This window comes from Lichenostomus cassidix, chromosome 1, assembly GCF_008360975.1.
Source record: "Lichenostomus cassidix isolate B80296 chromosome 1, HeHo_3.0, whole genome shotgun sequence".
NCBI lineage: Eukaryota > Metazoa > Chordata > Aves > Passeriformes > Meliphagidae > Lichenostomus > Lichenostomus cassidix.
Window position 1 is genome coordinate 16,657,596 of NC_139479.1, and position 10,880 is coordinate 16,668,475.

Below are 10,880 nucleotides of genomic sequence, written 5' to 3' on the forward strand. Positions count from 1 at the left end.
ATAGAAATTCAGCCTCAGAGGAGGCTGAGTGGAAGATGAAAGTACATAGTACTTGTCAGAAAGTTTTTCTACATTTTCAAGATCACTGAAGTGGTCTCCTTGAGGCATGATGGCATCTGCTACCTGAACAGAGACACAGGAGTCTCTTTAAGTGTCCTCTGTCTTCTCTCTCCATTAACTCAATTTATGAGGTGCTTTAGAGAGCATTCAAGGACCAGGCTTGGAAGTGGCAATTACTCTGCTGTCACAGGTTTTACATCTTTACTCTCGACTCTATCCTACAGTCTCACACTGACCTTGTATGTGCTTTAAGTGAGGGAGAGAATATATTGAGTGCAGGATCTACAAAGTAAGAAAATATGATTCTTTCTTCAGCTGTTGGTCCCTTCAATATCAGCTTCACCTCAGATCAGGGCAGGATTGACTCTGGATATGCCCAGGCTCTGTGGCAATTTTGTGAATAAACAACACAACACCACAGCCAGTGAAAAGTGTGTGTTATCCCATCCTTGTGAACGAGATGCAGAGAGAAAATTTAGCAGCACCTTTTCCAGCTTGGCAGTGGCAAAGATTCGTTTGCTTTCCTTTCCATTAAGGTTTTTCCTAGGTTCCTTATTAGACAAATTTTTCAATGTCCTTTGAACATGACAGCAGAAGAAGGCTTCTGATACAGGGGGATTGACTGGATACTGACAGGTGTGACATGAAGCTCAACTAGACACATCTGATGAAGAACACAGATGTCAGACTGCCAAAGCCAACATGCCAGGCCAAAGGCAAGAGGGCTTGGCCATCATCCCTGATCTCCCTCAGAAAGATGTCCAGAGCCTATGACCAACTGCCAGGAAAGTAAAGAAAGGTGCTGCTATGTCTATACCAGTTATGATTTCTCTTTGGATTTTTTAAGCTTGCATACTAAGAATTACAACTTCCCTAGAGAACACAAATGAAGAACTAATCTAAAAAATATATATTTTCAAATAGTTAAAACCATAAGCACTGTTTTCCTGACAGCTAAAATTGGAGTGACTTGATGGCTTGATTCTTCAGGGCAGTGTGACAGCAAGGGAGGTAATGACCACCTCATTTACCAGAGCTCTCATCATGGGGTGCTGCAGCAGAGAACTCCAAGTACATTCCTCCTTTCCCCTGGCACTACTTTGGTGGCTTTTTCCTAGATGTAATGAAAGGCCACTGCATTACACTCAGGCTACAGTTTCTTCTGAGAACTAGGATCCCTACAGCCTCCTGCTTCTCAAACTCTTCCTCTTTCACATCCTGCTGTTGCTGGTAAGAAGCTTCCCCTCTTCTGGCGTCACACGCAGCCTCTCATCCTGAAATTCAGGTTCTTGCCATGCTAAGAAGCACCTGATGATGAAATCAGATTTGCCAATCCTGGTCCCGCCTTTCTGAACACAATCGATAAGCAATGTTTTTCATACTAAATGCAGTAGACTCTCACACCTTTCAGTCCCCAGAATGAAGTACCTGATTTCCTTAGTCGTTCTTGGGATCAGTGCCCCCAAACCACGTTTGTCCAAGCTTCAGTCTAACAGGAATCCAGCCAGCACTCCAGCCTAGGTCAGCTTGTACTATCACTCACAACAAACACCTCTGCACAGAAGTGATGACAGAATCATATCTAAGAAAATTCATATCAGAAACATGGTCAAGAAGAAGGAGCTGCCAAACATAATTTTGGGAACATGCAGGAAAGGCATGAACCCCCTTCTTGGCAGCCAGCAGCAGTCAGGACAGTGTTGGAGCTGCAAGAAAGGCTGATGGTAATGCTCCTTGAGAAGACCAGGAGTACACAGCCAAGTGATGCCGACCCAGCACTTTTCACAGTGTTCAAGCTCCTGGACTGTCTGCAAAAATCATGTTTTTATAATTTATTTTCATTCAGAGACAGCAATCTTTCAGCACTTATGGCAGAAGAGTCTGGAACATTTTGGGAGCTCCAGCTGTAACTGAGCTAAACACATCAGAAGAGATTCTCCACCGGGGGTAGAGCAAAGCCTTTGGAATTTCCAGGCAATCCCATCCCTGTACGGCATTCAGGTCACTTCTTTCAATAGCTCCGGACTACACTTTTTTGACAACAATGCCCCGGGATGGGCTTCCCACCACAGCAAGGACATCGCTGCTGTATTAGCGCGATCCCCTCGGTGCCTGGTGCCGGCAGCGGGGCGGATCCCGGGATGCGGGATGGGGCGGGGCGGATCCCGGGATGCGGGGCAGGGAGCGGGGCGGATCCCGGGATGCGGGGTGGGGCGGGGTGGGGCGGGGTGGGGCGGGGCGGGGAGCGGGGCGGATTCCGGGTTGAGGCGGGGCAGGGAGCGGGGCGGATCCCGAGATGCGGACAGGGATGCGGGCAGGAGCGGGGCGGATCCCGGGGGACGAGGCTGGGGCGGGGCGGATCCCGGGGGATGAGGCTGGGGCGGGGCAGGAGCGGGGCGGATCCCGGGATGCGGGCAGGGAGCGGGGCGGATCCCGGGATGCGGGCAGGGATGCGGGCAGGAGCGGGGCGGATCCCGGGATGCGGGCAGGAGCGGGGCGGATCCCGGGATGCGGGCAGGAGCGGGGCGGATCCCGGGATGCGGGCAGGGATGCGGGCAGGAGCGGGGCGGATCCCGGGATGCGGGCAGGAGCGGGGCGGATCCCGGGATGCGGGCAGGAGCGCTGGCAGGAGCGGGGCGGATCCCCGGGGCTGAGGCTGGGGCGGGGCTCTCCGCTCCGCCCACCCGCGCAGCGATTGGCGCTCCTTTTCCCGCGTGACGCGCGGCCGGGCGGTGATTGGCTGCGGCAGCGCGGCAGGCGGGCGTGGTTGCCGCGGTGACCGGGAAATGGGGACATGGCGCCGGGCAGCGCGCAGGGAGCGCCGGCCGCCGGCAGGTACGTGCACGGTTCCCAGCCCTCACCGACACCCCTGCTCCCCCGGGGCGGCCGCGGGGATGAGCGGACTCTTCAAGGGGCCGCGGTACCGTCCTTCCCTGCGTGCGGCCTGCGCGGGACGCGTGGCCGGGCCCGGCGGCGCCGCCGACAGGAGGGGGCCGGGGGTCGTCGCGGGCGGCCGCCGGCGAGTGATGGCGCCTTGTGGTTCCTTCCCCCGGCAGGAGCGGGCCCGGGATGGAGGGCGGAGGCCCGGCGGCGCACAGCGTGTGCATGGTGTCGGACTTCTTCTACCCCAACATGGGGGGCGTGGAGAGCCACGTGTATCAGCTGTCACAGTGCCTCATCGAGCGCGGCCACAAGGTCCTGGTGGTCACCCACGCCTACGGGCACCGCAGGGGCGTCCGCTACCTCACGAGCGGGCTGAAAGTCTACTACCTGCCGCTGAAGGTGATGTACAACCAGTCCACGGCCACGACGCTGTTCCACAGCCTGCCCTTGCTCAGGTACATCTTCGTGCGGGAGCGGGTGACCATCGTGCACGCGCACAGCTCCTTCTCCGCCATGGCCCACGACGCGCTGTTCCACGCCAAGACCATGGGGCTGCGGACGGTGTTCACTGACCACTCCCTCTTCGGCTTCGCCGATGTCAGCTCGGTGCTGACCAACAAGCTGCTGACGGTGTCCCTGTGCGACACCAACCACATCATCTGCGTCTCCTTCACGAGTAAGGAGAACACGGTGTTGAGGGCAGCCCTGGACCCGCGCATAGTCTCTGTCATCCCCAACGCTGTCGATCCCACCGACTTCACCCCAGACCCGTCGAGGAGGGATGACAGTACAATAACGATTGTTGTTGTCAGCAGACTTGTTTACAGAAAAGGTAATGGGAGATCAAATGTAAGCTGGTTCTGGTTGTTTCCTTTCTTTAGAAAGGTCTTGGTCAGGTATCACTTAGGCTGTATCTGTGGTATGGATGGAATTTTCACTGGGAGTGGTGAGGTGGTTGTTCCAAGCTTTTGTGTATGTGCACTCAAGTAGAAGAAATGTACATTTCTTTTTGCATGTGTTGGGTTCAGAGATGTGTTTGCTTTGTGATACTGACGATACTGAAAACTGCAATTTGTGAAATGGAAGGTTTGGCTTATTTTAGACATGAGATTTAGGGCCTAATCTATATATGCTGTTAGAAATATTTTAATTGTTTTTTATTTAATCAAGTGACACGAACTTAAGTGATTTTTTCCCATATTTGTCTCCTAAAAGGTCACAAGTTGTGAAGTTTTTTTCATAATTTTGTGTACAGAAGTTTTAACTGTCTTCAAGAGACTTTTTTTTAAAAATTTCTTTTACTCTTGAATAGAGTTGTAGCAGTGGGCTGCATCATGAGAAGTTCTGAAATCAAATCTAAATTTTCTACTCTTAGGTATTGATTTGCTTAGTGGTATAATTCCTGAGCTGTGTCAGAAATACCCGGAGTTACATTTCCTAGTTGGAGGAGAAGGACCAAAACGAATCATTCTGGAAGAAGTCCGGGAAAGATACCAGCTACATGACAGGTTTGTTCTGTAGATTTCTGACCCTGCAAGGTACTTCGGGGGTGAGAAACTGCCTGCCTTCCTCCCCCAGAAAAAACCCAAAACTGCAGGTTGGAGGCCTGAAGGCAAGGCAGATAAACCAGACACTGAAGTCTGTGAAAGTTGGACTGTGATCCTGCAAGTTAATTAATATTTCTATGAATAAGCCCTAAATGAGCCTTCACTCAAGTCATAGAAAAGCTGACTTAGGTATAAATTCATCATACTCCTCTCTGCAACCATGATGCTTGGATTACTTATGTCATCAGGTGTTAACAGCTCATTTGTGCCACTGCATGTGATGATGACTACTAATAATTAATTTTAGTTCAGTATGAAACACTTAAGCATAGTGCTTATCTCGTGTGTATTCTTATGGCACTACAGACATGTTCCCTGGTGCTACCATGTTACCAGGTTGTTGCCATGGTACACAGGCATTTATGTATTTCTCTGGAGTTTTCTTGATCAAGAACAGTTTCTTGTTCTTAATTTTTCATTTTCTTTTTTAGGTTTTTCATTGTCTGTTTTGTACTTTAGTCAGTGATTCCCCCAATTAAAATTGTCAGGATCATTCTCATTTTATCTGTTACTGTTTTCCAATATCTCTTCAAAATGATAGGTCCTGATCATTGTATCTTAAAACCTTTTCCCTGTCAGACTCAGATTGATCAGACCTGACATTGAAAATTCAGATAATGCATTTGACAAAACTTAATTATTACTGAATGAAGACATTTTTTCTTGCAGAACTAGATGGCTTAGTAACAATGTTCTGGAGGCAATTGTCATTAAAATCATTAAAGCAGAATCTTCTATTTCTCCATTGTTAGAAAAATTTAGAGAAAACTAAACCAAGGTGCCTCTGTTTGTTCTCATTGTGTAAGTGTGAACCATTGGTACCTTTTTCAGAATATGTGTAACAGTACACAGAATTATTATGGTCCAAATCTAGTGTTTATCTCTGGGTTTTTGTTCTTTTTCTCCCCCTTTTGTATGCAGGGTGCGTCTCCTAGGAGGCTTGGAACACCAGGATGTTAGAAATGTCCTGGTCCAGGGGCACATTTTTCTCAACACTTCCCTCACTGAGGCCTTTTGTATGGCTATTGTGGAAGCAGCAAGCTGTGGTTTACAGGTAAAAAAAAAATACAACTCAATATCTAGATAGCATGTCTCCATTTTAAATGAGTTTCACAATGAAATATTTGATTTTTAACATTTGATTTCATCTGAGGCTTTGTCTTTACAGAGGTAAGCAAATATTATCCCCATTTACAGATCACCTGGAAGCTGAGACAGAAAGGTTAACTGAAATTGCTTAAGCTCCAAGAAGAATTTTGTGCAGGATTGGGAATTACATGTAGATCTGCTCTCAGTTCTCTGAACTAGCCAGACTGCCTCTCCAAAATACTATTTTGTATGTACTCCTTTACAGAGTTTTGGGGTAGTTGATGTTCACAAAGGTTTATTTTGACAGTATTTGAAAGGAGCAGCAGAAAAATTGCCTTAGTATGTAGGGATCCAAGATAAGTGTTGGAGAGAGGGAACACAGTAAAAACCCTTTCTGACTAATTTAGAGCCCAGACTGACAACTCAAAAAGAAGTTGAATCAATAGCCATAAAGATCTTAGGGTTTCACATTAAAATATAAAGAAACCTTATTAAAAAGACAGACTGAGAAGAGTACCCAATTTACTATAAGTATAGAAAATGTGAGTGACTTCAGTTTTTTCTTTATTTCAGTACCCTTTGACCGCAGTTAGTACCTAATTGTAGTTATTCCCTTGTCATCTCTTTTCTTCTCTAGAGGTGAGGAAGTTCTGCAGTTCCTTATTGCCCAATGTTTAGAGATGATTGCACAATGTGAGTCTTACTAATTTCTGAAATCCCTTTAAAAATAATTCAGATTAAAATAACTGATAAATGTTTGCAAGTGTTCAGTAGCCTAGGAAACTGAGAGTTTAAGTATGTGGTAAAATTGTCCTCTCCAAATAGGGGTAACAGGTTTTTTGGCATCCTATGGAGGAAAAGTCTAAAATCTGGTTACACAGGTTTAGTTTTGTACTGTGGCAAACACCTTCAGGAAAGGTGACTCATTAGACCAAGTCTTCTGTTTTATCATGGCACCAAAGAATCATTCTGGACAAAGTTAAAGGTCATCTGCTGTGCTGTGTCTTCTCTGGGGCTTACGCCTTTAGTTCACGTATAGGTTGGGTTCCCAAAGTATGATATTTTCCCATTTTAAATTGCTGCATTGAAACAATGTAACAGCATTGTCATCACACAGTTTCATTTGTTATTTTGTATATATGCTGTTTCTTTTGTTTGTTTCAAAGGTGGTGAGTACAAGAGTCGGTGGGATTCCGGAGGTACTTCCAGAAAATCTTATTATTTTATGTGAGCCTTCTGTGAAATCTTTGTGTGATGGACTAGAAAAAGCTATTGCCAAGCTCAGATCAGGAACTCTTCCATCTCCAGAAACTGTTCATAATGAAGTAAAGACATTTTATACGTGGAGGAACGTAGCAGAGAGGACTGAGAAAGTATGTATAATCACTTCTTTTAAATTCTCTGATAGTACATTTCTGAAACAACTGTTGCTTTGAAATATTACTATGCATGTTCTCTGTGTAATTATCCAGTGTAATTTTTCAGTGTGTTTCCTGTCAAACACACATGGTATTAAAAGGTTCAGAAAATGCTTTTTGTTTCCCCCAATATATCCCCAGATAGGTGATTTTTTTTTCTATTTGTATTTCCTAACATGCCAAAACTGCCGGTAAATATTGTGAAGAAAAGCTTAGACCTTTAGTTAGATTTCTACTCATTCATTTATTCAGGTCTTCACACAAAGTAACTTTCTGGCATAACTGGAACATGCTGCATAAGGTGTATGACGAGGTAAAGACAGTTCATGGCAAAGCTTTGCCACATGCTAGCAAGTGGTTTAAAATTATGAGAGGTAGTTTAATGCCAGAAGGCTTAACACAGCTGAGTTTACATAAGATGTGGTTGTAATGAAAATTAATTTTCATAGTTTTGAAATTGTGTTTCAGAATTAGAACTGCACTTTGTTATAAAAACTCTGCCCTTAGTGAAGAATGTTGGCTGCAGTGATGTTACAAACACCTGTGGAGATGTCACTTCTGATTTCACCTCCTGTGTTTTAGGAGGGAGAGAGTAGCTGACCCCTAGGCCTCTTACTGGTATTGTAGTGCACTCAGCTCTCTTGTGAGCCTTCTCAAAGTGCCGTGTTCAACCAGTTTATTATTTTCAAGTGCCATCAGTACCATTCATTTTAAGGTTTTGTAACTGCAAGCAACATTTGAATTGCAAAGTTTTTATAGGCGTTAGCCTGCATTTGAGTTTCCTTTATATAGATAGACTTTTCTTAAAAAAAACCCACCAGTACTGCATGAAGGAAAATGCTCATAAAATTGGTAGACCTATGCACAGATATTATATTGTACAGAAGAAGTTGTTTTTTAGCAAATTAAGTAGGATGAAGTCTGTAACATTCTCACATGAAAGACATTCTTGTGTCCTTCAAGCCTTTTTGGAGTGGTTCGTCATGGGTTTGTAGTTGGCTGTGGTTGACATGGATAATAAGTCACTAGTAGCATGTATTTGCTTCATGCAATAATTGAACTAGTGTTTCTTTAAACAAAAATCAGGAGCCCATTATGATTTGCTTCATTGTTCAAATACAGAGATTTGGAATATTGCCAAGATCACCTACTGGTTCATCTGTCTTTGTGTTTAAAATGTAGTAATTGCATGTTCAAACTCTTCCTATGACTGATATGAATATGAGATTAGGACCTATTCAATTAATTAAAACCCCCAACCCTTTCTATATAATGTTACATGAGAGACAAATTATGTAGCCTTCCTAGTTAATGAAATACTCTTGAAATTTGTAAAAAAAGAGAATGTTTTATATTTCTCCTTAAATAAATGAATGAAATATCTAGAACAGGGACTCATAAATCAGCACTTAAAATCTTCAAAGCTTTTTTGGGGGTAATATTTGTCCCATCTGGAACCTAAGAACAGAGAATTTGTTTGGCGCCATGATGGCAAAGTACTGCCCAGTTTTTGAGGTAGAAGCAACATGTTTTTAAGATCTTTCTTTCTGTTTCCTCTCTGTTTAGGTGTATGACAGAGTTGCAGATGAAGTGGTTTTACCAATGAATGAGCGACTTGACAGACTCATGACTCACTGTGGCCCAGTGACTGGGTGTATTTTTGCTTTGCTTGCTGTTCTGAACTTCCTTCTCTTGGTGTTTCTGAGGTGGATGACTCCAGATTCCATTATTGATGTTGCAATAGATGCTACAGGACCTAAGGGTGCATGGACTAAAGAGTATTTTTTTGGGAAAAAAAGAAGAGTTAAAGAAGAACTTCCCAACTCCTAAATTGCTCAAGTGGAGAGGGAAGAATGCATCAGTCACTAAAGGTTTTAATGCTTGCTGACAGAGACATTACTCTTAAAATTCTTTAGTTTCTTTCTGAAGTTCTTAGAAAGAAACTTAGTTCAATGTGCTACCTCAATTTAGGATGATATTTTTAGTTCAGTTTTGGATTCATGCAAATTTATAGGCATCTCTTTTGCACTTAAAGCTGAGAGGAGAACATGGGTTTTTATACGTGTCAGAAGCCTTGGAAACAAAAATACAAGTCTTTTCTTGATAACTTGACCATTGCAGAAAGGGACTTAAGGTATTTGGGAAAGCAAAATACAAAAATTATTAGCTTACAGTAGTCCCTGCTAATCCATTATATTTACTGTGATTTTTATTTTAAGACTCTTTCAAAATAATTAAAAACCCAACAAAATACACCTTTTTTTCTCTGAAGATGAAAATGGCACTTGAAATTAGTCATAAAGTCCATTACCATGTAAATTTCAGAGACTTAGTTCTAGCAGTTGTGTCCTGGTGACAGTGTTTTGCCTGCATAACATTATTATTTTGAAGTTCTTCCCTAGTTGCTCATCCTGTTGCTAAATCAAAATTCCAAAATGATTTTCTGATATTTTCAGAGGTGCTAAATTTGTCCTGTTCACTTTACATGTGTGAAAGTGACATAAAGCTTATAGTGTTTTGGTTATTGTTTTTCAGTACATAGGTGAAGAAATAGTATTCTTTAGAGATAATACAGCCTTCAGAAACATCTCAGGCCTGAAAACTTCCAGCAGACTGTGCCAAAGTGTGAAGTAACACGTGTGTGTGAGAGAGCAAAATCTGTGAAGGGCTTAACAAGCACATTTGTGCTTACTTGCTCTCTCCCACCTCCCACCCACCCATCCCTTTCCCCCCTGCTTCTCCTTCCCCTCACTTATGACCAAAGTGGCATTTCAGTCCATCTCTGGGAGGGACAGTGTTCAGTGTGAATGATTTCACCTCATCCACGTCAGAGACACTGTCTGGCAGGTTCTGCAAGGGAAATCTTGGGAAGGTATCCCTTCAGTGGAAATAACCAATGGCTGTGCTTTTCATGGAGAGACAGAGAAAGAGAGGAGTATCCATGAGGATTCCTGAGTGCTGAGTGTTGTGTACATGGGGCAAGAGACAGCACAGCACTGTGCCAGTGTGTGTGTGAGAGGAGGCATTTATTTCATTTGTGCCAACCACCTCTAAAATTGCCCCTTGTCTGATGCACTGGGTTAATTTATTTTTCAAGCATCACTAATGATGACAAGCTTACTATTTTATGACTCTGGAGTATTGTGTGCTGCTGGACACTGTATTAATATTAAAACTGTGCAATATGAAAATACTGTTTCTAAACCCTTGAGGGAGAGTATTTAACACACTTCTGCCAAAATCATCTTCTTTGAGTAGAGATGTAATTAACACAAGCATTTTATAATTTCATTGAACATATTTTCATGAAACCCAGAAAGATAACGTAAAATAATTGCCATATATAAAGTCTATTTTCTTTTACTAGAATTTCTAGACTTTGATATTTAACATACAGCATGTAATATTACAATTTTGAGTTTTTCAAACTCTGCATTAAAAGTGGAGGTCATTTAAAATGGTGCCACAAGGTTTAAGGATAAATGGATGGGATTAAGCTAATATTTTACTTTTCTAAGGTTGTTTTGTTTTGTTTTTTTTTTTTAATTCAAGCATTCACATTTCTAACAGCCTTTTGAAAATACTGATTGTCACTCCAGGGAAATGTTATATATATATATATATGTATTTTTAATAATATTTTGTTTCTTCTCTCTTATTTCTATTTGGTTTCCTGCAACATCTACAAACACAAATCAAAAGGATTGTGTGTATCTATTGAAAATACTTTTTTCTTTTGTGGAACATTGTGTACTTATGAATAACATAATAAAACCTTGTTATAGTCTTGTTTACAAGGCAGTGTAAAGTTTATCTAGAAGTT

General features: G+C 43.1%; 1 protein-coding gene across 1 annotated transcript; it reads left to right on the forward strand.

Moving 5' to 3' along the window:
* The first annotated feature begins 2,747 nt into the window (after positions 1 to 2,747).
* PIGA (phosphatidylinositol glycan anchor biosynthesis class A) lies at positions 2,748 to 10,858 on the forward strand. Its single transcript, XM_085051625.1, has 6 exons — positions 2,748 to 2,895; positions 3,117 to 3,775; positions 4,319 to 4,451; positions 5,472 to 5,604; positions 6,806 to 7,012; positions 8,624 to 10,858. The coding sequence occupies exons 1-6, from the start codon at positions 2,855 to 2,857 to the stop codon at positions 8,885 to 8,887; spliced, it is 1,437 nt and encodes a 478-aa protein (XP_084907751.1). The 5' UTR covers positions 2,748 to 2,854; the 3' UTR covers positions 8,888 to 10,858.
* The last annotated feature ends 22 nt before the right edge of the window (positions 10,859 to 10,880 follow it).